Genomic DNA, 26,719 nt, shown 5'->3' on the forward strand with positions numbered 1-26,719 from the left:
GAAAGAGCTGAGTCTGTTCAGCCTCAAGAAGAGGACGCTCAGGTGGGATCTTACTGGTGTGGTAAGAAGAATTAAAGAAAATTGAGCTGTCCCGTGACACTGTAAGAGGCAATGATTGTAAACTACATTACTGTAAGGGTAGCTGAAGACTCACACAGGTTGCCAGGAGAGTGTGGAGGCTCCTTCGTAGGAGAAGCTCCAAACCCAGCTGGCTGCAGGCCTGAGCAACCTGCTGTAGCTGACCTGGCTTTTAGCTGAGAAGGTTGGACTTGGAAGTGTCCTCAGGTCCTTTCCGAACTCAGCTATTCTGTGATTATCGAGTTTTATGTCAGCAGATGAAATTATATGTAGAAAATGCTGCTTGAAGAATCTTGTAATATTAGAGATAAAATACAAGTCTTGTGAGTTGTTTTGAGAATCCTGCTTTATCTGCTTAGATTTTAACTTCTATCTTAGCACAACTTCTGATATTACACAACTTATTTCCAACAACATAGTTCTTCTGTGCAGAAAAGAACTAACAGAGAAATCAGTGCAGTAATTACTTTTTTATCAGTTCTGTTCACTTGACAACTAAATGCATTTTGTAGTGCATAAAACTCAATCCTGAATCTGAAGATCTGTAGAAGTAATTTTAATTTGTACTCAAGTCTCAATCAAGGTTGCTGAGCAGAGGGAAGAATTCTGATGAGAAAACTGAACTGTTGCTGTTCTGATTGGGGCGATTTATCTATATGATCTATGATGAAGATAAAATGACATACTACCTTATGCACTTCCCTTGCTGCCTAGTTTCTGAATAAGTAGGTGATTGTTCTGCTCTCCAGGATACTCAGCTTAGTGTAGTACCTTTGCCTTGAAGTGCAGATTTCATTATCTTTAAATATTCCTTTAGAGCAAGTATAATCTTTGTCCTGGATTGCAGATGACAGTTGACTAAGATAATTGGCAGAAGCCCTTTCTTACATTTTAAAATTGGCATCGTTATTAGTTTACCAACTGAGCAATTGGTGATCTATTAGTAGTAATCAACTTAAAGAACGAAGTGCCTAGTGAGTAGGCCTTTTTAGTGGTACATTTGAAGAGTTTTAACTTACAATTAATTAAACGAGTTCTGGCCTTCCCTAAGAAGGGAGCATATTTTCCCTTCTCAGTGGTTTCTGGAGGTATAGTGGGGAATGAAAAAAAAAAAAGGGAAGTATTCTGAGATTTAAAAAGAAAAAAAGAAAAAAAAAAGAATGCAGGAGATGTTACTCATTTCTAAAGTGCAGAGGACTAAAAGAGAGGCAGTAGCACCTGGGACAGTTAGAGATGGGAAAGAGAAGCTGTGGTTGGAGTCAGGAAAGAAGTAATATCTAGCACTCAGCAGGGGTAGGAAGGGGGAAACGATTTAATTGGATCAGATAGTAAGAAGAACGAATAGATGAAGTAGTGGTGTTTGGTGTGGTTTTTATTTTATCTGCTGGAGGGGAGGAATGGGAAAGGTGGAAGAAAGGAAAAATGTAAAGAAACAAAGACTTGATAAATGTAATAATTAACTGCAACTTTGGGCCAGACTTGTAACTGTAGTTTGAGTGTATTTTTTCAGTTAGATAATAGCAAGTGTTAGAAATCAAGAAGTGAGATTCTGATGTCTCTGATTCTTAACAAATCCTGTTTGGGCAGACCTTTTCAGACACTGGGGGTTGTGAATAGTGTATTAAAAAATTTTAATGTTTGGATGAAAACCTTCCAGAAGTTCTGTTTTGAAAGTTTATGTATCTCTTCATACAAATCACTTAATGTTTTCAATCTTGTTCAGTTTTATTTTGCAGCTGTTAAAACAATGGGGCAAAAGCTTCCAGGGAATGCCTATTGATGTGTAAGGGAATCTAGATCCCAATTGCTGTGATGTCATGTGCAGATTTTATATGATGTTCACAAACAGCTTGTTGGGAACAACTGTAGACTCATAAAATGCCTATAAGAATTTTTCCTTCTTGTAGAGATTCCATCTATATTGCAAAAAAGCTTGTGACATAACTCTCTGTATATATTCCTGTTTTATGTAAATTACTATAGCATAAAATCAACTTACTTTGGGGGAAAAAAAAAGTTTTTGCTGACATAGTTTTTAGCATTTGTACACAAAAACCAATCGTAGTTCTGAAAGTCTCACTATATGTTACAAAAGCAACTCTTGGCTCTACATTTGCATACTAATATTTGACATAGTTTTTTATAAGCTCTACTGGCAAAAGTAGATCTTGCCAGATTTTTTATATATATTGTAAACATCACCTAGTATAATGTTTTGATGTGAAAGAAAATCTTACTAGTGAACATGAATGTTCTGGTAAAAAAAAAAGAAAAAAGAAAGAAAGAAAAAGGGAATGCAAACACAATAAAAGATTACAGTTCTTATTGTGAAATGTCTAAGTATTTTACAGTTTTTTTGAATTGTGAAATTGGCAACTAGGCATTAAAACGAAATGTTGGCAAAACAAACATCTGGTAATTGTAGCTGTGTAAAGATACTTTATTTTAAAAAATGACTGTTTTAACAAAATAAATGTAGATATTTTTATTCTTCCTAAAAGTAATCATTAGAAGTTAGTCAATTAAATGCTCTACTTTTGGTTTTCCAGAAACCAGCAAACATCCTGGTAATGGGTGAAGGTCCTGAAAGAGGAAGAGTCAAAATAGGTAAATATTTTGAAAAAAATTTCACTGCTCAGCTACAATTAGTTAGTATAGCATTGTTACTTAAAAACAAATACAGTATGTTAAGTATTTTTATGTTGTTATTATCATCAGCACACGTGTTTGCAGAGGTCTGCAGCTTTGCTACACAAAAGCTTTTTGGCTGTCAAAGTAGGGAACAACAGTGATGGTTTTTATCCCAAATTTTGTTATCTTTGCAGCTTTTCAGCCATAGTCTACGTGTGGTAAACACAAAGAAGGAGCCTCATTTCTGTTTGTTTACTGTTGTTGCATTTGAAAATGATCAGTTAACCAGTTTCTATTCATATGCTTGTACTAGTATGGATGACTGCAAGAAAAATAGGACTTTTTGTAACTTTGGAAGCAGAAAGATTCAGACAAAGCTTGGGTAGAAGATAAATCACAGATTTGGACAAGATGTGATTTTTGAATACACATCCAAATTTTGTGCTTTTTTTCTGGAATTTCTTAATGTTACTTACAAACTTGTCTTTAGAGAGAATTTTTTATATATATGAAATCAATGCATACATTTAAAATACACCTCTGTAACAGTGCACACTAGGAAATTTCACAAATTACTATTTACTCTCCTTCTCTGAAGGAGAAGAATCCAGAATAATCTATACCACAGTCATTTTGTTTTTGCACTTTAGATAAACATACAGCAGTCACATGAGCTGTCATTTCAGCACTTTGCTCAATTTTGTATGTAAAAATGGAAGAGAAAGGGCACATTAGATTTAGAAGCCTACTCCTTTTGGATTTGTATCTCAAAACTCCTTTCTGACCCTATTTTTCACAATAGCTGTTATTTCATCTACATTGCCCACTTTGGATGTGATTATCTTGCTTTATCCTCAATTCCACTAGTTAGCTGAAAGAGCAGACGGAAGAGAGTGGAGGGACTGCACTGAGCTCTGTCACCTCTATGGTGACAGCAACAGGGCCTGAGGGGATGGCATGGGGCTGTGTCAGGGGAGAGGGTTAGGGAAAGGATCTTTACCAGAGGGTGGTGGAATGGAACAGGCTGCCCAGGCAGTGGGCACGGCTCCAAGCTGACGGAGTTCAAGGAGGGTTGGGACAACATTTAGACACAGGATTTGAATATTGGTCCTGTGTGGAGCCCAGAGATAGAATAAGTGGTCCTTGTAGGTCTCTTCCAACTTGGGATGTTATCTGATTCCATAAGCATTACCAGTTTCTTATGCTTCTGTTACAGATTTATTTAAATAAGAGACTATCTGTATTATTTATAGTTTAACAGTATCATGATGGAAACTCTTTCATGTTATCCTTCCTAGTCTTATAAAGGAAGTAAATGAAATGTAGCCTAAGATAAATTTGGCCCAGTATTGTTATGAGTGATTTGCTGTTTACTTAGAAACTTGGATTTGTGAATTTTAAAATTTTGAATTTTAGTCCTAATAGTTTTCTTGCAGTGTATAATTCTGGCTTGCTATTTGGAGTAAGATGTTTTGTTTTGTTTTGTCTTTCGTAGCTGATATGGGCTTTGCCAGATTGTTCAATTCACCTTTGAAGCCGTTGGCAGACTTGGATCCAGTTGTGGTGACATTCTGGTACAGAGCTCCAGAGCTGCTACTTGGAGCCAGACATTACACAAAGGCTATTGGTAAGTTCTTGTGTTTAAGTTTTCTAAAGGAGGATAGCCTTAGAGTAGATGTGACAGTCAGCTGACTATAGCTATTTTTTTTCTTTTCTTTTTTTCCTTCCTGAAGTAGCAGTAGGTGGAGAATGATCCAATCCAATACCCAGGCTAAAACCCTTTGAAGACTTGGTACTTGTATTTTTATTTTTTTCAGTACGACTTAAAGCTAGTGTTACACATTTAAAATGTGCTAGTTCTTTGTTGTTACTTTTTTCTAATAAAAATAATGTCTACATTGGTCTACATAGTTTTTTGATGCAGGCTTAGTCTTCTAGCATCTTTAAAAAGGAAAGACCTTTGACAGTTTAAGTAGTTTTCATCTGGGGTACTCTATGTCCAGTTGCTTCTGTGAAGTGTATGGTTTAATAAGGAGAGCCTCATGCGCTGTATACACTCTGCAGATTCACTCCTGAGATCTTGTAGTATTCCACGTTCAGGAAATGCTGGTAGCCAGGCCTTTGTCTTCCTTCCCACTTCATAAGTTCCATAAGCACAGTCAGCCTCAGTGCCCAACTATTTAGAGAATAAAAACACTAAAGTGCACAAGAGGTATCTTGTTTGTGTGGTTAGGTTAATGTATCAGAGATATTGCTTCCTCTGCAGTTCTTTTTCTGTTAAAAGGGATTAAATTTCCCATATGTATGTGGAGTTGCAGGCATTTTCCTGTCATAGAAGTTTTTGGAAATACTATGTGGACTTCTGATCAGAAAAAGACAATGTTTGCCATGATCAACTGGCATCTTGGTGGAATGTTCACTTGTGTAGACTTGCATTTTTAAGTAAGGTCTCACGGTCTCAAATAACTCCTCTTATCAAACCATACCCTTATGCACTAAGAGTACTGAAAAAGTTTAAAAATTGAATGAACTGTCATCTGACTTCTTTGATGTGGACTTGCACTTCAGATTTCTTTACTTCTCTTGTCTGCCATTTAGAATCCAATGCAAGATGATCTGAGCTGAACAAAATGCTTGTTTGTTCATCTTGCCTTCCCAAATGTGCAGTAACTGTAAAAAAAAACGTAAAAAAGGTCATGAGGGCTTCTAAATAACTGTAGTCAAGGAGAACAGTTTAGAAAGGCTTTCATCATCAAAGCTGTGTGTTGCACTTTTTGACAATGTATAGATTCAGTCTTGCAAGCAGCTAACCTGCATTTCTATCCTTGGACCAAATTTGTCAGGCTGAAAAAGTAAGTCAGGGTTTGTATGCTAGAGTTCCTTTTCCTCTTCTGAAATGAAAAACCTTAATTCTTAAGATAGCAATGTCTACATTAGCAAGTAGTGTGGCACAGTATGTCCATAAAGCAAAATGGTACTAGTTACCTAGGACCCACTTTAAATTCATTTTAGAGAAAGAGGAGTATTTTGGACTTTCCCTGGTGTTACACAGTGTACTGCTGCTCATTAGTGACACATCTTTTGGTTTTAATTTAATCTCAAAAAAGTGAAGTTTGTATACTCTGAGAGCTGTTTGGGGGATAAGGAAGAATGTTTTCCTTAGGTTTAGTCAGAACCTGTTTTGTTTTAATTTATGCCCCAAATTTCTCATTGTCCTGTCATGTACTACTGTAGCGAGTCTACTATATAGCCTCAGTTACCTCTCCATAGGTACTCAGTGGCTACTTAGTGCTCTCTTCTGTCCGAAAAAGTCCCTGTCCCTCAGTTTCTCCTCCCATGTCCGCTACTTCAGATCCTGAACATCCTAAAGGCTCTTTCCTGAGCTATCTGCAGTTCTGTCTTATATTCAGATCACCAAAGTGGCCCAAGTATGATCCACGAGCATTAAATAATGGCGATATCTATGTTGAATCTACTGGCTGCGTTACTGTTGATACAGCCAATAGATCTTATCGATGCTTTATTATTCTATTGTTTCGTGGTTATCACAGCTAAGGCTGCCATTGATTATTACATCCTCAACCAGTCCTTCCTTCTTTTTTATTAGAAGATTCAGGAGATGACATGTAGCATCTGTGTGAAGAAATCTACCTCAACATCTTCCAGAAACCTTTGCAAGGTCCTTGAGATGAGTGTGTTCACATCCTACTTATTCTCCCTGATGCTATAGTCTGTTTAGCTCCTCCCACAACTCCTTTTGCTGAGGTCTTAAGTTACTTGGTTCTTGCCCTGAGGGTTCTGCATCCTATACTAGGACAGAAGAGTCCCTGTGAAATTGTAGAGGGTGGTGCTACTTCAGAGAGATCTACCTTGGCCTATTTCTAAGAATTTTATTTCTTGTATCAGACCCACACCCATGAATCTCCAATAGAGAAGTGAATGGGTACACATACATGGCATGCTGTGTGAGTACTGAGGATATTCCAAATGGTTCAGCTAACAAAATAAAAAATGTGGAAATGGAAATGAGAGATGTAAGGTGAGGTTTGCAGGCTGAATGAAAGGTTAGAGAAGCATGTAACTGAAGAGGAAAGAAAGGTGTATGGAGGTGATTTTCCCTTTGAGGTAAAGGGAAAAGATTGGTTCTTCTATCAAGAAAATGACAGCAGTGATGTTTGTGCTTTTAATGAGTCCAGACTTGTGTTTTGCTTCTAGCCTTGTGTGCAACTATAACAAGGCTGCCTTAATGAGCTCATCGTGCTACTGAGAGTTGCAGGTTAATATGTGAATGTTTTTGTACAACTTTTAAAGCTCTATTAAATCTCTGTGCAATAAAATTATTTTAAAAATTACATAATCCTCAGGAGCCCTCCTGCATCACTTTTAGTAATCACTCATAAATTATGTAAGATTCTCATTTATCTGCTACTCAGTTGAATATATTCGTTTAGAATAAGGTCAACTTGATACACCAACTTATGAAAAAGTAAATTTTGGTGTAGCTTCTAATTTTACAGAGGTATTTTCATATGCATTCTGTATGATATAATTTTGTGTATTTCATCAATATTAATAAAATCAGTCTAACAGCACCATTATATCAGCTTTGGTCTGTTGTCTTCAAGTTTTGTCTTTGAGAAATGCTTTTGTTTTTGAATTTGCTAGAAATGCATTGTAACCAGTTCTCTACTGCAACACGTTGAACATTATAGCAACTATGCTGGGCATAATTCAGATGTATGTTTAAGTTTTAGTGATTTCAGTCTTAATGGTTTTTGTTTATTTTCTGTATTCTGTATCATACTTTTTTTCCTTATCATAGCTCCACATATAATATGCATACCAGAAAGTGTGCTTCTGGAATTATTACCAGCATATTCATAATACCCTGGACACTGTCTACTATAGTCTGATTTCTTTCTGCTGTAATATGCTTTCTTGCACATAAATAATCCTTGTGCATGACCAGAGAATGAAAACAGAATTTGATTTTTGTCTCAGATGTGATTTTCTTTGTGTGTGTGTGTCTTGTTTTCTGAACCTGATATTAGTTACATTTTGTAGATTTGATTTTGGGGAAGAATTGGGCTCAGTGTGGTCTGTTTAGAAAGAATTAGGTATTACATAAAACAATACATAAGCACATTTCATTTTTTAGAGGTAGATTTTTACTGTCATTTTTTCCCTATATTTAACGTGTCCCTTCATCCTTATGAAAGATTGTACTTTTCATTTATTTGCTGGCTGAACAAGGAGTGGTTCATTGCAAATATAATATCATATTTTGAGGAGACGCAGGTGTCAGGAAAATACTGTTGCTGGAAACAGGGAAATAGCTTTTGCTTTCTGCATGTTGAAAGGGTAGTAAAAAGCCTGTGTTAGAGTCATTCACGTGGAACAATGTTTAGTTTCCTGAACTGTGAACATTTGTAATCTAAGCCCTGCTTGTTAATAAAGTTTCCTATATAATCTGCTACCACAGTTACAAGCAACTGACTTACAAGATGAGTACAGATTGGGAAAAATGGTGCTGAGGAAGCCAAAGGTTTCTTTCTGTTCTGTTACCAAATGTAAGTCTATACTAAATTTATTGTAGCCTGCAGAGGCCTTGGTCTGCATTTCCAGCACCGTAATTCAAAACCAGGATCTGTTTCCATGTGTTCATCTGATCTTAATACTCTAACAAAGAAGTAAAACATGCAAAGAAAGTCACTTTGAACAAATTTCAGATGAAACCATGTAACTGGGAAAATATAAAATGCTTGTGATTATGCTGATGTTAATAAAATTGCTGAACTTTCAGAAAGTTTCTAGCATAATAGGAAAGTGCTTTTCTATTCAAAATACTAAAGAAGCAAGGCTGAAGTGGCAAAGATTCCTGTACTACAATTTTAAGTAGAACTAGTAAGAACTTCTGATTATAGGCTTTTAGGAATGCATGTGACATTCTCTACTCTGGTTCATTGTTGGACATCTTAGAACAGTATATCAAGGAAATCACATAGTTAAGGCTTGTTTTCTATCAAGTTATAGCTTGTGTAGTTAGCAGTGCTATCAAACAATGTTATCTTACTTCTCCTTTCCACTTGCCTTAGCTAAAGACGAGTGTATGTGATAAACGTTATCACATGGCTTCTAAAACTGTAGCTTGTTTGGATTTTGTTGGCAAAAGAGTTTTTCAGAGTGATCCTTCAACAATCCATTTAGTATGACAAAAAAATCTGTTCTGTACCAGAAAAGGAAGGGGTTGCTTGTTTAGAAAAAATAAATCTGAGAACCAAAAGTGTCTCTGTGAATTAGTTAGCCGGAGTTAGTTAATTAGCTGAATTCACTTGCCTAGTTTGCAAGTCAGTAGAAATGTCAGCAGTGGCCATGTGAGAACTGCATTTTTGAGCTTGAATGAGATTTACATATGGAAAACTTGTAGTTTAAAACTTGGGCAGTGCACTGTCACCTCATTCTGTTTCCAGACAAAGATATGGAAGCTGGAAATGTGTAAAAGGTATAGCCTGTTATCAAGTGCCTTTGAAAGTAAGTGTCCCAGGAAAATGTTAAGAGTATCAAGGGGAATTAGTTTATAATAAATACTGAGGTCCATTTGATGTTTAACAACTTAGTTCAACTTTATGCAGGAAAAAAAAAAAAAAAAATATCTGGAGTGTATTATGTAGGATTTAGGATGGAAATATGTACATATGTGCTCCATATTGCCTGTACATCAAGTCCCACACATTCTGAATGCTTCAGCTGTACTCACTGTGTGTACACAGATTGTTGGCATGCTAGCTGGGCTGTGATGCCTCTGGAAATCTTGGACCAGTGCTTCAGCTTCTTCTGGATCTGGGAGAAAGTTGGTGGGAAGAGTTATGACCTATCTGAAGAATCTGATAAACCTGAAATTGCAAATGGAGCCAACCAGAAGTCTTGGGAAGGGAAAAAAAATTGCAGTAGAGGTTTCGCACCTGTGGTCTGTGGACCCATGGGAGCAAGGAGAGTGCTTTATATGTACTTGAGATGATTAAAAAGAGTAAATCTGTAGCCAGAATGGAAGATAGCTTCTGACTGCTACATAGTGATCTGCATTACTTTTTTATTTGAGGAGGCTAAGGGGTTGTTGGAGAACTACAAAAGAAATACTAAAGAAGTTCAGTACTGATTTATGCACTCTGAAAAGGAAACTCAGGATACACCAGGAAGGGAGCCTTGTTCCTGCCCTGGACGATGTTATATGACATGGGAAGTAATTGGATTCAGATAGTATTTTATTGTAAACTTATTTTGGCGTATGGTAAACTGATCTCATTTGGATTATCACAGCTGTTCTTTTTCTGAGAGCAAAACCTTTAAATACTGAAGATTAATTGTTGCTCTTTTATCTAGTTATTGCAGGTGCTAGATGACCTACTGCTGCTTTTTTATTTTGCTTCACCGTGCTCTCTAAAATACTATAAATGTTTCTTCTTATAAAGTAATAATATACTACACTCCACCATCTTACTGTAGCAGTCATCAAAAAGTGTAAAGTATTTATGATTAGGTCTTTTAAAAAGAACATTTTAATGCAGCATTAATTAGTATTTTATGAAACTTGCGATGCTGACAGCAACTCACAGGATATAATCCACAGGATTGTTGGACTGTTTGACACATTTGAACTGTTTCAAGATTCAGCGTTCCATTTTTCTAATTGCTCTGTTGCCCTCTCTTCTCAAACATATTGATGTCTGAAAGTAAGCTGGTAAAGCCCGTAGCTGTTTTCAGTTCCGGAGAGTCTGGTGTATGTGTTCAAGTGTATACTAGCTTAAGAGTCAGGAGAATGATAAGAACTGTGACTCAGAGTAGGTCAGACCTGTCTCCAATGTAAATCCAGGGGAAGTACTCTAATGTGGGGCAGACAGTGAAATGTTATCTTGTAGTACAATAAGCTGGGTCTCAGGAGACTTAGATTTAAATGCGGATTCAGTCCTACGTGTTGAATATACCTTTCAGCACGTCATTTAACCCATCCTATGTGTTGCTTCATTACCTATAAAATGAGAATACTACTTAATACTACTATCGTGAAGATAAAATCAGTTAATAGGGAGCTCCAGTAAGTGTTAAGGATTTATATATATTTAAAGTCGGTGACTAGATTCACTTGCCTGAGAACCTAGGATGTAATTTAGCATCTGTTATTAAGAAATACACATTATGGACCTCACACCTTGAATCTACCAATTGTTCTGACCACCTGTGGTCACCCCATACTTTTTCATGTGTTCAATATTTTCCTCTCTTGCAAAGTGTTTGAGGGGGCAAACCAGATACTTTTGTTTTTTTATCAGTACTTAGGCAGATTTTCTATTACATAGTGATTATTATGACTTAACGGGGATTATTTTGAAGAAGGAGAAATCAAATAGACTAAAGAATACCTAGAATGCAGAATATTTTCTAAGCAATAACTGTGTTGAGAAACCAATTTGAGCAAGAGGTCCCTACAAAAATCTGTCTATACTTAGCCCCATGTATGTAAAGAACCCAACAAAAAAAAAACCACTCTGCCTACAATAGTGTTAGTCCTGTTTTTTCCTTCTAATTTCTTTTTTCCTGAGAGTATCAATTTTACGTTCTGCCCAGCTGCTGATAATCACTGGGCTCTGTGACAGCAAGCACGTTCTTTCCTTGTATCTCACTGACTTTGTCATTTACTAGGTGGGTGAGCTTTGGACTGATTCTCCAGCCTCCCCAAGCACCTATTCTGGGAGCTCAGTTCAAAATATGATTTTGAGTGGTAAGACAGGAGTACTCCTTTCAGTGTCTTCTGTAGCCCAGAGCAAATAATGGATGCTGATGTGGAAGTGGAAAATAAATGATGACATGAGAAAGCAAGAGTCAGTATTTGAAGAAGTCTAGGAGATACTTTTTGCCCACTTCTCTTCATACTTATTCTGTATGTGTCAGGGTAAACTGATTCTTTGAGAAATACTGCAGATACGTTGTTCCTTTTGTATATTAACAAGTGATTGGTTTAATGCATAAGCATTGTAAGGATGCTTGGTACTTCAATTTGTCTTCTTCTTTTACAAGACTGATTTTATTTTCTTAAGTGAAATATGAGGTTGCCCTTTAAAAATCCAAAAGACTATCTGTTAGAAAACCTAGTTCTGTAAATACTTTATGCTAGCCAAAAAGGGTAGTAATGAAGGCTTTTAAAGTGCTGTGTTTACTACTGTATCTAAAAAAGTCACGTAAGTTGGGTGTAGAACTTGTTTGAAACCCAAGTATCTGCCATCACAACAAGGTGCAGTCGAATATTTCAGCTAATTCATCAGTTTGATCTTGAGGCACAATTATTTCCGTGATATCAACTGAAACTTTCAACACTGCAGTACTGATTCAGTAGAATGACTTATTAGTGGGACAGTTGGGATTGCTTCACAAGTAGAATTCTTGGCAATGGCTATGACTGACTGCAGAATTACATTTCACAGTCATTTGTTTTGTTGCCTATCCAATATAGTTGCATATAATTATATAGGAGTTATTCTCACTGCCTGATTAGAAATAGCTTTGATCTTGAACTCCTTAGTAACAGAAGTGTTTAGATACTGTGAAGTGATCTGTTGAGTAGGAAAAGTAAGCCTCTCTGTGCATCTAAGAGGCAAGATTGCTTTGTGTGTATTCTCTGTTGACTGAAGTAAGGTGTAGGCATTAAAAACTTTAATAACTCCCAGAAAAGACTGACTTGGCTTGTGAACTGGAAGAGGCCATGCAGGTACCCTTCGCACATGTCCTTTGTACTAACTCAGACTCCTAGATAGGCAGGCCTTTTGTTCATCTTATGTTAGTTCTAGGAGTTGATGTGCCAGACCTAGTAAAAATAGTTGTAATGGTTTCTGACACAAGCCAAGTGAGAGTACGCAGCAGATTATAAACTCATTGTCCTTCTGTATTTAGCATAGAGTTAACATCCAGAGAACTCCAGTGTGTACAAAACAGCTGGTTTCTTAAGATATTCTGCTACAGAATTCTACGTTTAGTGAGGCATGAGAAAAAAGGTGTATTTCTTTTGCAATGAACACGTACTGATGTCTTCTCATTTACTACAGTTCAGAATAGCACAGGAAATACAACGATTTTCTGATGTGCTGAGCTATTTGTGGTGTATAGATTGTACAATACTAAAATGGGAAAAAAAAAAAAAAGGAGGAGGAGGGAGGGGAAATTAATAGCAAAGCATCATAATAAGGAATCAGGATTTTCTATCCTCCCGATCCTATGGTTAGGTGATACTGTTGATCATTATTTGCATGTGATAAAGTGAATATTCAAAGGTGTGGATGTTCCCTGAAAAACTTTGTAAGTTCTGTTTTACCAAAGAGCTGCGAAATTTGCCAATTCTTGATTCCTTCCTCACTGTAGGAAGAAACAGTAACAACTTCTGTACTAGTTATGCCTAGCACTTTGCAGCTTAAAAGGCTCCTGTGAACTGTGGGATGGAAGCTTTCATACTTCTATTACTTGCTGTATTTGTTTGATATTTGGAAGGGGACGTAGCCCTCGAGCTACAGAGCTTTGTGTGCTTTTGATGAGTTGTCACTAAAAGAACATTTTTCTTCTGCTTTTGTTTCCCTGAGAAGTTTTGGCAGCCTGTCAAAGTAACAGTTGGGCCCTGCAAGGTATGAGCACTGCAGTTGCTGGAACAAAAGCAGCAGCACATGCATTAGTGCATCTTGGAGGTACCAGAGCTGTCATAACAGTAATAGCCCTCTCCCTTCTCTGATGCATCCAACGGCTTAGGATTAGGAAAGAAGTACTTCTGTAAGTGTCACACTTCCTCACCAGAACTCATCACTTGTCCCAGTGACTTAATTCTCTGTCCTGAAGTGACATCACCTATGGCTGGAACTCACCACATTTTCTGGAAGAGGAGGAGATAGAAGATGGGCCAGCTTTCATGCAGCCATTGTTCAGTTCTTTCTTTCAAGAATGCTAACCTACTTCACTGCTGGCTGATGTAGTTAACCTGTAGTTTATACAGTAGCAGTCTTGGAATCACAACTGAAGAGGTGTGTGTGTGTATGTGTGATTTGATGGTAAAAATAGATAGGATTTGGGTGCAGGTGGGATTTGGGAAGACAAGTGCTGAAAATTCTTACAGGTTTGTCTTTTGATCTGTTTTTTTCTTCTAAAGGCAAATATTAGGAACTTAGAAAAATAGTTGCTAGTGCTGGTGAAAATTCAATTATTGTGCTTTATGGTACAGTTGCTGATAAGGTTGCCTTGAGAATGCCTGTTTTATTCAGCATATGGGCTACATAAGGAAAATAGGAAGTTGTATACAGAACTGTGAATGTGGAATTTACAAATTTTTGAAATGTGAAAGTCTGCAAATTAAATATTTAAACTCTTCTAAGTAGAATTTTTGCTTACATTTGTATTTTCACTGTATGAGAGGACTTATTAGGGCCTTCCATCATACTGCCACTCCCCATACTAATTCTATTGTAGCTGCGTTGTCAAATACACCACAGTAATTTAAGTGTAGTGTTGCATGTTAATGTCTAAATGCACAAATTAACGTGTCTAATGCACAGCAGAAACCTGAAATATATGATCCCAGGATCTTTGTTTAATGCAGATACACTGGAGAATAGAAATCTAAATGGGAGAATAAATATTTCGACAACTTAAAAAAAATCTTTGTAGAGAGAATGAAGAAATTGTGGCCCACCAAAGTCCTGCGGAAAATTGCAGTCAATTTCACTGAACTCAGAATTTCATTCAAGTTGCTTCAAAATTTGTGAGGTGTCTTCACTGAAATTCATTAAATTCTTAGTACGAATGTGAGGAAAAGGGCATCCTTCAGGCTTCCATGAGGTATCCTTTCTGTCTGCAGAGCATTCATCTCAGTGATTTTACAGCATAAACTTTGTTCTTGAGTCAAGTTCTGTTGTGATGCTGGTTGTTAAAGGCTAGTAAACATTGCTGAATTTATAGTCAATTTCTGGCTCACTACCTGATACCATTTTTGCTTCCCTTTGAAAAGCATGTTGCACATAAAAACTTTACCCTCTTATCCTCTTAATTGCCCGTGTTGTGCACAACACTGTTGAGGCTACATCTCAAATACTGTGTTTAGTTTAGGGTGCCTCTCTACAAGAATAATGTTGAGTTGCTGGAATACATTCAGAGAAAAGCAGTGAATCTGATGAAGGGTCTAGAAAACAAGACAGATGATGGGTAATTGAGGGAATTAGGATTATGTAATCTGGGGAAGGGAAGCTGAGGGCAAATCATTCTCTACAGCTACCTGAAAGGAAGTTGCAGCAAGAGAAGCGTTGTTATCTTTTCTCAAGTGACAAGAGGCAACTTCCCCTGGTACATCTTAAGTTGTATCAGAGGAAGTTTAAATTGGATATCAGGAAGAATTTCTCCATGGAAGGTTGGTTAGGCATTGGAATGGGCTGCCCAGGGAAGCAGCGGAATCCCCATTCCTGGAGGTTTCTAAGAGATGTGTGGATGTGGCAATAAGGGGCATGGTTTAGTGATGTGACTTGGTAGGCTGGGTTGAAATCTGGTTTTCATGATATTGAACGTCTTTTCCAACCCAGATGATTCTATGACTAGACAAATCAATATTTACTTGAAAAAAGAATAGGTATGTTGCCCAGCACAGCCTCCTCTCAGGTTTTTGATCTCTTGGGATATTTGTTTTCCTTGCCTTGATTTGAAATTTGGTGAATCTTTGCATGGTAGCTCTTACATGTGACCTGGGTTGCTTTATTTGGGCTGTGATAATGTGATAAACTAGATAAGGGTTAGCCTAGTTGTTGCATTAGCCCTTGATGAGAAGCTGTATTCTGGCATCCATGTGTTACTCCCTTACCAACGTTCAGGCATATTCTATGGTCTAGAGTTTGTGTTCAAATAAAAAAAGTCCAAGCTGATTGAGATAGTGTTGCTATTTAATGAAACTGCACTGATAATGAATTACAGCAACTGGCTACAGCTGAACAAATGTTTTTCTAATTCTTTAATTTATTTTCTTCAACAGAGTTTTATTAAAGAATGGTTAAGAGTTATTTATGCATTTCTTTTCCTGGATACAGCTAATAAATACAAAGTGTTTGTTTTGTCTTGGTCTCTGTCTTGTCTTCAAATGAAACATTTTAGTTAACATGCATGGAAAAAGATATTTCATTATGAGTATCAAGACTATTGCTCAATATACTGTCTTATTGTCTTAATTTTCTTAAAGAATGTTTCTAAAATACCAAAGTAAATACAAAAATTAAATAATTTTGCCATAGAAAGGAAGGAATATTTGAGTACTTGTGCCTTTAATCAGCCCTATATGGCATCCTTTTGTACTTGCTCCTTGGCCACAGTGCTCAAGTAGAATGGGTCATGCAGGATTTTCTCAGATTTACTAGCTGACCTATAAAGCTAATAGTGTTACAGGTATTAAAACTGGGATGTAGACAGACATAAAGATCTGTCTGTATGTATGGCAGGTCTACATACCAGCCACAACAGACCATCTTTTTTGAATATTTTTCCCTTTCATAAAATCACTCTGTGATAGTTGAGATATACTTTTATAGTGGAAGGATTTTTCACTGGTGAGAAGTCCTGAACAGGGCATAAGGAAGCTGTTCAGTGAGGAATTTAGGGAAAGGAGTATAATATGAAGCCCTTTACTTCCAGAACCAGTGAGCAAAACTGGCTTGCAGTCAAGCTTGATGTAAACCTGGGGAAAGCGAGGAGTGGTACCCTGGGAGAGCAAATGAAAAGGTGAGGGGATCAAGTTAACATTTGAATTAATGAAAACTAACCAGTCCAGCCTGTGGACCTTCAGATGTTTAATTCCTTCAAGAAGAACATTTCCTGTGGATATTTTCAGTGCAGCCCACCTCATAATGCCTTTCCTGCTGGGCTGTTTCACTGAGGAAGAAGCCTTTTACCACAGATCGTTTCTGAATCCTAATGATAGTAGAGAGAACTGCAGAAAACAGAACCCTCTGATTTTATCACTTTGGTAAATTTATCAAGATCCTTTTGAGACATCAGACTGGAAAATATGTCATATTCAACACAACTTTGTAAGATCTCTGTGACCCAGTTTTCAGTGGTTCTGGGGAAAAAGTAAAATGAATATAGTATGTAGTTCAGCTTTGGTTCAGGTGCAATGAAACAACTTACCTCTTGAAAGAAGTTGGAATGAGAGAAAAAAGTTTTGCCTTTTGTATACTAAAAATTGTATATATAATTTCATTGTAAATAAGCATTGTAAGTAGTTCTTGTTGTGCTAAAGATTTCTTTGCTCTAGACTGAGAATGCATTGTGGCTGAAAATTAATGCTTATGTGTTTTAAGCTTTGTCCCAGTAAACGCCAATTTCTGAAGGGGGGAGTCCTTCTTATTTGGATTAGATTATTTGATTCTATTAGGATGCTATAATCATTAGTCTTATTAAGGAGCACAGACTGAAAACATTTGAAATGGCACCAGACGGGAAGATTTCTAATTGTTGACACATTTTTCTGTAGTCAGATCTGAAGTTCTTGTTTGGTTGAGTAACATGAACAATGTGGTAGGTTAATACCTATAAGGGATGCTCATATTGATGAAGTTCTTAAACTTGATGAAATTTAACAAGGTATTCCTGCTAGAAAAAAAATAAATCCATATATTGAAAATAATTACTGTAGATTATGAAAGCTACTTTAAAAAAAAAAGGAGTGGGTTGAAACTAGATAAATTTGGCAGAAAATCATTAACTCTGAGAATGATTTCAATATGTGCCAAGGATGTGTTCAAGATCAGGTTACAAAGGAGCTGGATTCACAAAGGGAAGACCCTGACCCACTGGAGCTTCAAGGCTGTAAGGCCTTTTCCAGCTGTTTAATCTTCACTTACGGAAATGAAACCTTCAAGTTTTCTATACTAAGTACTTTATATTAATTCTTTGAAGCTGCAGGGTACATAGCAAGAAATGTAAAAGGTTGAACTCCAGCACTATAACTTACTAGACGACTTGTCAGAGTTAAAATATTTTCATGCTTGGCTCCTCTAGTAATTTTTGTTCTATACTAAGTAAAATCACAACTTGGGAGCTATCAGGGTTTATTCCAATGTAACTTTCAGTTGTTATAATGGCTTGGTTGTTTGAATTCTTTTTGAATTTTTGATTAAGATGTGCTCTCCATATTAATCACAGAATCAGGAGTGAGAATTCATTGTCACAGGGATTCTTCTTTCACATAGTTCATCTTATGTATGAAGGGACAAAGTTCTGACATCTGCCAAGGTAGGAGCATTAGGGAGATTTCCTAGTTAACTTACTCTTATGAAGAACACTAGTGGTTGTTTTTTTTTTCTTCAAATGGAAAAGATCAGTCTGGACACAGCAGTTATGAGTAGAATAATGAGTGGTGGCACAGCCGCCTAGGGGTACCTAAGGGGGTTAGAACCCCTTTGGCCTCTAAATAAACCGTCTCCAAAAGGACTTACTCTCTAGCATGAAAATGAGTGAGGAGATACTATTAAATGTAAGTGCAACTTTTCAAATAGTAATTAATTTCCATACTGGAGTACATAACTTATGCCTACTACCCAAGTAAGAATTATTATTTAAGGTCTTTGACAACTTCCATTAATATCCTTCTCTCTAAATTGGGAAGATATGGATTTGATGGGTGGAACGTTTGCTGGAAGAGGAATTGTTTGTGGAATTGTACCCATGAACCTGTTGGAGTGTGCCCAGAGGAGAGCTACAAAAATGATCCAGGGGATGGAATACCACCCTGTATGAGGACAGGCTGAGAGAACTGGGGCTGTTCAGCTTGGAGAAGAGAAGGCTCTGGAGAGACCTGACAGCAACTTTTCAGTATCCAAAGCAGGACTGTAAAGAGGGAACAGATTCTTTAGTACAGTATATTGTGATAGGACAAAGGGAAATGGTTTCAAATTAAAAGAGGAGAGATCTAGATTGGATGTAAGGAAGAAGCTTTTACAATTACGGTATTGAGGCGCTGGAACAGGCTGCCCAGAGATGTGGTGGAAGCCCCATTCCTGGGCACACTCAAGGTCAGACTGAATGGGGCTCCGAGCACCCTGATGTAACTGTAGGTGTCCCTGTTCACTGCAGGGGAGTTGAACTAAATGGTCTTTAAGGGTCTCTTCCAACTCAGTGGATTCCATGATTAATTTGCTGCATTACCTGCTTGAACAGATGAAAATTCAAGAGCTGTAGATCTTGTTTTCATGCAGGTAGGGCTTTAAACAAATCAAAGAAAGATAAAAGCCTAAGAAATTGATGTAACGCACAGAACGAGTTATATCCTGCTGAAATTGTAAAGCCCAATGATCAGACTTTACAGTAAAGAAAGTGGAAAAGCTTATAAACTAGGACACTTCTAAAAGCCCAGTCTCTGTGCTTATAACATTATGGAAGTGGAACAGACGTGCTTTAGCATAGAGAGTATAACAGCTCTTTTATTCATCCCTTATGATTCTATTAAGAGATCAGTGCTTTTTTCTTCAGTGAGGAAACTATATGTCCCTTAGGTGACAAAGTTCAAACACCACTAACAGGAGGTGGGATTTTGGGTCTCATAATAGTTGCATGCAGGTAACAAAGCCAAGAGGCTTTTGGTGTTCTCTTCATTTTGAGTCTACTAAATCAATCTTCACTTAGGCTACCTGCTAGGTTTTTGAGCTAGGGATAAACTGTTTTCTATATTTATGCTCTTTAATTTAATAAAATCCAAAAGTTTTCCCAGGGCCATCTAGTTTAACCTCAATTATCAGGTAAAACTCTACATTCTCGTAATCAGCAATCTGTGTTCATTATTCCACCAATAAAAACATATTTTTCTGGTGTTATACCCCAGTTACATTATATTTGTCAATGCAAGAAATCCTTTTTTTTTTCCGTGCTAGTAACTTTTTTCTCACAGTCAAATTCACACATTCATTTTAAGATGCATAATAAAGCATTCATTTTGTGCAAAACACTTAATATGTTGGTGGTGATCATTAGAACTGTGGTGATTTTTCTACTCAGTTAAAATTAGGCTATTTTTTCTCTGTTTAAACTAGCCTGCACTCTTTCTAAGCATCTGAATCATTAGTCTTATTACTATATATTTGTATATCCATTACCTAGTTGGAATTATTCTGAAAGGTGATACAACTGTTAGGTCAGTGAGGTATTAGCATTGTTGTTTTGATGATCAGTTTCATGCCCTTTAAGCTGTCTCCTCACCAAATATTGTGTAGGTTTCATCCTGTGAATACATTAAGTGCTGGACTGCTACTCTACAGCTTGAAACAGAATTTGAAAGCTTGCTGTGTGGAGAAAGTAAAACACTAAAAACGTTTCCCCAGATTTTATTCTTTTTTATGATTATATTAATGCATTATTTTAAAAAATACTGTATGTAGTTATACAATGAGACATTTTACCTTACTGCTATCACACGTTATTGAGAAATTGTATTGCAATGAAAATCAGAGCGATGAAGTACAGTAAATTTACATGAATGTTCTTCTTTCTTAGATATTTGGGCAATTGGCTGCATATTTGCTGAATTATTGACTTCGGAACCTATATTTCACTGTCGTCAGGAGGACATCAAAACAAGTAATCCTTTTCATCACGATCAGCTGGATCGCATTTTCAGTGTAATGGGATTCCCTGCAGGTAACTGATTTTCATTAAAGGTTTGAGTTGTTTGCACAGATATGAAGAAACTTCAGTTTGATGGATTTGGAAATGCTGACTGTTATGGAACAATAGTGCTGGCCAATACGGAATGTGAAACAACTACTGTCGTTATTTCTTTGTGTGTATTACTTAACATTCACTTCCAGAATTGTAAATGCTTCTCCTTTTTTTGCCCCCACCAAAGATAAAGACTGGGAAGACATAAGAAAGATGCCAGAATATCCAACTCTTCAAAAAGATTTCAGGAGAACAACGTGAGTAATGATAACACGACACTGCAGTAAATGAAGCAGATAGGCAGAAATTGGCTCCTATTGTTCTGAATTTTTTTTGTAGGGAAGGGGATTTTGGAGTGTTTGGGTCCCGGAGTCATAACAGCTGTCCTGTTTTAAATTAGTTGTTTTGCTTGAATAGTGTTTCTCTTCCTCAAGTGCTTGTTAAAAGCATTAGATGAGTGACCATTTCTCAGGAAGGGATCATTGTAAGTGCTATTTAATCTATGGCAAACACATACAAATGAAGTTGCTTTAACTTAGCTGTTCAAGATAACTTAATTCATTTTGTGTGAGAAGGAATAGATAAGCGCCTCCTTAGCCCTTCTGACCACCAGAGATCTGGAAACAGTACAGTAGTGGTCAGAAGGCAATGCAATCAATAGGTTGTGATGTAAAGCTTGTCTGGGATCTGAAAATTTCCTGCTTCTAGTGTTACCAGGTGCTTTGGCTAAATAAATCAAATTAGTGATGGTGATAGATCAAAGGGTATCAAGGGTAACACAGTCTCTGCTGTAATGCAGGGGACAAAGATTAGGGAGTTCAGGATTCTCTTTCTTTTGAGGCAGACAGAATGGTTAACTCAGTTACAGCTGGAAACAATAACCTAACTGTTACAAACTGCTGCGCACTTTCTGTGTCAGAGTTGCTTTGGAAGACTAGAGTGTAAACTTCAGGTTGAGTTTCTCTGTCGTATGCCAATGTCAACAGCTTGTCCATACACTATAAAAAGTTGCATGTTCTATGGAAATAATCTGTATGCTGTTGATACTACTTCTGTTAGTGAAAAGCATACTTAAAGTGTCAACTGCTTGATAACTATGACGTGTGTTCTGATAGCAGTTCTTTCTACGGTTTACTTATTAAAGGCTGATGTTTTGTGATTAGTGGTACAGTTCCATATTTTTAATGCTCTGTTATTTCAAAAATGCCTTTGAACAATATTTTTCAGATATGCCAATAGTAGCCTCATAAAATACATGGAGAAACACAAAGTCAAGCCTGACAGCAAAGTCTTTCTTTTGGTAAGTACGAACTGAAAATCAGTGTGATGGTAGGAGTGAAATGTATTTCTAATATTAATACATGCGTCTGTTCTTCTAACTCATTCTTCTGAACATTGACAGGACAAAGCCGTTTATCTCTAACTTGCCATTTTTGAGAGATGTTTTATTTGTATACATTCATGCTGAGATTATGCTTAAACTGCCCATACTCAAGAGCTGAAGCTTTTATGTAATTTTGATCTGCAAGGAACTTGTAAACCCAGCCTTACGCTTTTATCTACTATACAAGTAGGATACAGAGTAGTACATATCCCTTGGTTCCACATAGTTTCAGAGCTGAAGAGCTCTCAAGCTAAAGATTTGTGCGAGTTAAAGAGAGGAGGTATGGAAAGTGTAAGTATCTTTTTGTGTGTGTGTGTGAAGGAAAACTTTCACAGAAGAAGTCTGAGATTCCATGAAAATCAAAATTTCTTAAACTCAGCTTACTGGACACAAATTGGAATAATCTTGAGGAAAAGTCTAATTGAAAAGACCACAGTTGTAGTAATTAGCACCTGAATTTCTCTGCTTTCTGACTAGAGTTGAAAACCACCAGAAAGCCTACTTTTGTGGAAGGGCAAAGAAGGAAACACTAATTAATTGTGTGAACACCAGATTGAGGGCGGGTGGGCCACTTTTCCAGAGGAAAACATTAATCAAAATCTCTGAAGAGTACAAAACTAGCCATAAGGTGGCAAAAGTGTATATTAAAAAAAAAAAACTTTTTGTCATGGAGAATTAGGCAGGGTTATTGCAAGATGACTAAAAAAATAGTTGGTAACCTATGTATTCCTCTATATAGCAATGAGGGTGAGAACTGAAATTTTCTGAAGTCTAAGGGCTGTTTTCTAAACATCTCGTAGAAGACTTACTTCTCTTAGCCAAGGTAGTTCTCCCTATTAATAATCAGGGCTGAGCAGGTGTGATTTAGTTATTGACCACATAGGTGGAAGTTGTTCTTAAATAGGTGAGCCTGCCAGAGCTCTAAATAAGATTGCACAGGTCACGAACACCTATTTTGATACCTCTCATTACAGTGCAGGATGACAAGTGATTTTTACCAAAAAACAGGATATTGTGCCTTGCTGCTGACTGACATTGAATGTTAATGTCTATGTGAAAGTTAGAATGTTTTCTCCCTTGGAAAAGTGCATCTTTTCTTGCTGCCCTGGAAAAAGTTACAAGCATTATATTTATAGCTATCATGTCAGGCCAACCAGAGTTTAGTTGCTGAGAAGAATGAGACTCTGAAGTCCAATCTGACAGGCTTTCTATGTTGTATTAGCAGTTGCTATCCTGTTACCAAAATGAATCCAAACTTGTTTTATTCACTTTCATATAAACAGTGGGAGTTACAGAAAATCAAACAAAGAAAACTGGCTCACAAGTAGCGTCGTCGTTAGGCAGGGATCTCACTTAGAGTGATGTTGTGTGTGGCACCACCTGGAATGAGGAAACTCATTATACATCTGGGTTGGAGGGGAATTGTTAAGAGAGTGAGCAGATCATTTAAACATTCTGGATATCTTTAGATTTTCTGTTGTGGTACAATTGCTTTTTCTTTGAAAGACAGAGGATATGAATAATGTTTGGAGGTAGTTTTACGATGAGAGTGATATATGGTGTTTGGGTTTTTTTTTGGTTTTTTTTTTGCTGGATATCCAGAGTATTTTTTTGGAAGCATGGAAGATTGAGTTTGAACTAAGATACCCTTTGCAGAAGGAATTTTATTTTTGTTGCTAACTTGAATTAGGAGGGCATTATGTGAGAGCAGGATATGTACTATATAATTTGAGCTCAATAAAGAGGGAAGGGTGTGCTCCTCCTCTTTCTCAATACCGATTAGTGTGGAACTGGAACCAGTGTGAGTGACAGAATGAGTGGAGTTTTGCTAGTGAGAGATGAAGATTTATCGTTTCTGACTCTAAGTGAAATGTAGAGTCCTGATCATATTCAGTCTCTCCTGACACATTTTTCCTGTTGTGTCATGCTATAGAACAGTATGAAAGTTATATATGTCACAAGAAAACCCCCACTGTTATTTAGAAATTATGCTTTATAAACATGTAATAGATGAACTTAATGTTGCTTTAGGACAGTGTATCAGCCTTAGCAATTAATACTGCAAGCTGCCCTTAAGTGTTTCTTATGTGAGAGACATTTGTGGCCATAGTGTCCTGTAGCTCTTGGGAACGTGCGCTCTAGTTCTTGGGAACTTAGCAAGAAATGATAGTTTAGGCTTGTCTGGGCAAGCATGGATAATTTAACAGTTATGTAAGTTGCAAGTTTGGAAAGTGATAGTTTGATAAACTTTTTGCTCTTTTTACTGTTTTACAGCTTCAGAAGCTTCTTACTATGGATCCTACGAAGAGAATTACCTCAGAGCAGGCTTTGCAGGACCCTTACTTTCAAGAGGATCCTCTGCCTACATCAGAGTATGTATTCTCACTTCTCTGCTCTTCAAGGAGGTTGTCTTTCTGCTAAGTGCTAATCCCTGATATGAGATGACAGCTCTAAAATCCACAGATGTCTGCATGTGTCCACAAGAAGTGATATCTCTGGCATGCTCAGTAGAAACTGTTAACGTAGACCTAAAGATTCAGTATCTACTGATGCCAGGACTGGCTGTGAGCATTAACCCCCTATTACACAAGTGTTGTAATTCTGAGTGTGTTATCTAAGCCAGTATTATTGCAGTATTTAGAGAATTAATTGGCTCCCTGTTCTGTTCTGCCTTGCACAACCTTATGGAGCTCTGCTTTCCATTACCTGGTTTCATTGTGCTTCCCCCTAGGCCTAGGGCAGTTCTCTACTCTACAGTCTGTTCCCATGCCCTTTTGTGCAGGGTCATAACAATATGAGGAGAGAAAAGACGTCAATGACTATCACAAATCCCACAGATTTCTTGTTTGGAAGGCCTGAGAGTACGGATTTTATATATCTGTATATTTTACTGTGAGGAAATATTCAAATGATATATGCAGTTGCTAGTGACAGAACTTCGCCTTCCAATTTCTCTTCCCAGTTTTCAGAAACATTATGATCTGTAAAATCTGAATGCAGGGAGACTTCTACCTTTGCTTTCATTGCTTCCTCAGCTAGCAGGCAACAAGCGTGGAAAGAAGGGAACAGTCACATGAGTGCAAATGAACTCTAGCTGAGCTAATGGTTTTTTTTCTTCCTCTTATTTTTTCTGTTTGGATAACCAGAATACTACTAGATAAAGCACTGTTAAGAAACTTTACGTAATAACATAAATAACACCACGTTAATTTTGTTTTCCTTTAAATGCCTTCAGCAATTAGCACAGAAATCTAAGGAATTGGTAGTGGTCAGCATCTACCAATAATTTTCTGTGTAGTGCTTACCTGAGACTATCCTGTGTGGAACTATAGCCCCTCACAAATGACAGTAAGACACTGTGATGAATTATCTGCCATAAACGTGAAGGGATGTTCTAAATTCTATTAGCCACATGAATTTAGAAGCTGTTTTTTTTCTCTAAACAAAATCTGAGAAGCTAATTGAGCATAACTGTGTAGTCATAATTGGAAAATATATTTCAGTCTGGTATAAGTCAAGTAGGGACTCGCAAAACATTATTTATCTTTGGATCAGGCCTTTTATTCATTGAGCATGCGTGATCCAACCAGGTGTTGTGTAACATCTGGCTGCTACAGCACTGTATTTTGCCATCTGAAGCCACAAGTGATCGTTCTCGCATTCAAGCTTGTTCAGCCATACCATGATTTCTAAGTGAGGGCCTCATGCCAGCACAAAGAAATTTACCATCACAATCAGCATCTTGCTGCTGGTATCTTCTGCTGTCTTGAGTGTTCTCAGTGCTGCTCGCTTATGGAAACCGAAGCCATGAAATTACAGAAATTAAATTGTGTTATATTCATATCTTTAATATAGCATTAAATAAAAGTATGTCATATGTACATATTTGTTGTGTCTCTGCTGTGTTCCAGTGTATTTGCTGGCTGTCAGATTCCGTATCCCAAACGAGAATTCCTCAATGAAGATGAACCTGAAGAGAAAGGAGATAAGGTATGATTTTTTTTTTCCTTTTTTCCTTTCTTTTTTTCTTTTTTTCCTTTCTAAGTATGAAATAATGAAGAGTTATGCTTCTTCCACATTTAAACTGGTAAAATAAAAGATTAAAAATATCAGAACACTTTGGGGTGTCTTGGATGGTATCACTACCAGTTTCCCCTGACCTGTGGGCACTGAGCTAGTTGAGTTCTGTCAGCAGCTGCCTGCTTTCAGTCACTGTCATTCCAGGAGAGCCTTGCCTACCTCATCCTGTATCGCACAAACAAAATGTGCTGTGATCACAAGAAAATAATGGAATTTTCATTGTATAATTGGCATGCATCCAGCCATTTGAAAGTAGATGGTTGTCAGGGTCTCAAATAAATAATGGCAGCCTTCTAGCATTGCATCAGAACATTTAATCCATCTGCACACAGTTTCCTGATCATGTTTTAAGGGCCCTCAGACAAAAGAGTAATAAAGAGCATGAGCTATTCTGTAGTGACAATCTACTCTGAATACCCTCTTTCCCATAGCTCCTTAGATACAAGTAAGAACATGTTTGCTTGTGTGGTAAATTTTGGTGTGTTGGCAGCATATCTAACTTGTTTTGTGTGTGTGTTTCAGCTGTGCTACGTGACAAAAGTGATTGTCGCATCTTGGTGTGAAGGCAGGACAATACCACTGTAGCATATGAACCTGCTTGTTATTTTTGCCATAAGTGCTCACTGAGGTGCCAGTTGTAACATAAAAGTAGCAAAATGTGGAGAAAACAGACATAAAATGTAATTGTCTGAGGGCTGCATGAGAAGTACCATTACTGTTTCTGAGAAATCCTTTGATTACATGTATCTTCTGTTTTCACATTTTCCTTGTAATGGGAGAAACTAGCTGAGTTTGTGTGCCTACAAAAATACATTTCAGACAGAAGATTTT

At 37.1% G+C, this 26,719-nt stretch overlaps 1 protein-coding gene across 1 annotated transcript in view; it reads left to right on the forward strand.

Annotated features, from left to right (window-relative positions):
• Nucleotides 1–2,602: 2,602 nt before the first annotated feature.
• Nucleotides 2,603–26,719, forward strand: part of CDK19 (cyclin dependent kinase 19) — a 35,059-nt gene continuing 10,942 nt past the window's right edge. Inside the window, exons 1-7 of the mRNA XM_019613055.1 lie at nucleotides 2,603–2,685; nucleotides 4,205–4,336; nucleotides 20,260–20,403; nucleotides 20,612–20,681; nucleotides 21,652–21,724; nucleotides 24,083–24,180; nucleotides 25,720–25,798. Coding sequence (XP_019468600.1) covers nucleotides 2,649–2,685; nucleotides 4,205–4,336; nucleotides 20,260–20,403; nucleotides 20,612–20,681; nucleotides 21,652–21,724; nucleotides 24,083–24,180; nucleotides 25,720–25,798 — 633 coding nt within the window. The 5' untranslated portion in view covers nucleotides 2,603–2,648. The remainder of the gene's footprint in view (nucleotides 2,686–4,204; nucleotides 4,337–20,259; nucleotides 20,404–20,611; nucleotides 20,682–21,651; nucleotides 21,725–24,082; nucleotides 24,181–25,719; nucleotides 25,799–26,719) is intronic.

This window comes from Meleagris gallopavo, chromosome 2, assembly GCF_000146605.3.
Source record: "Meleagris gallopavo isolate NT-WF06-2002-E0010 breed Aviagen turkey brand Nicholas breeding stock chromosome 2, Turkey_5.1, whole genome shotgun sequence".
Taxonomy (NCBI): domain Eukaryota; kingdom Metazoa; phylum Chordata; class Aves; order Galliformes; family Phasianidae; genus Meleagris; species Meleagris gallopavo.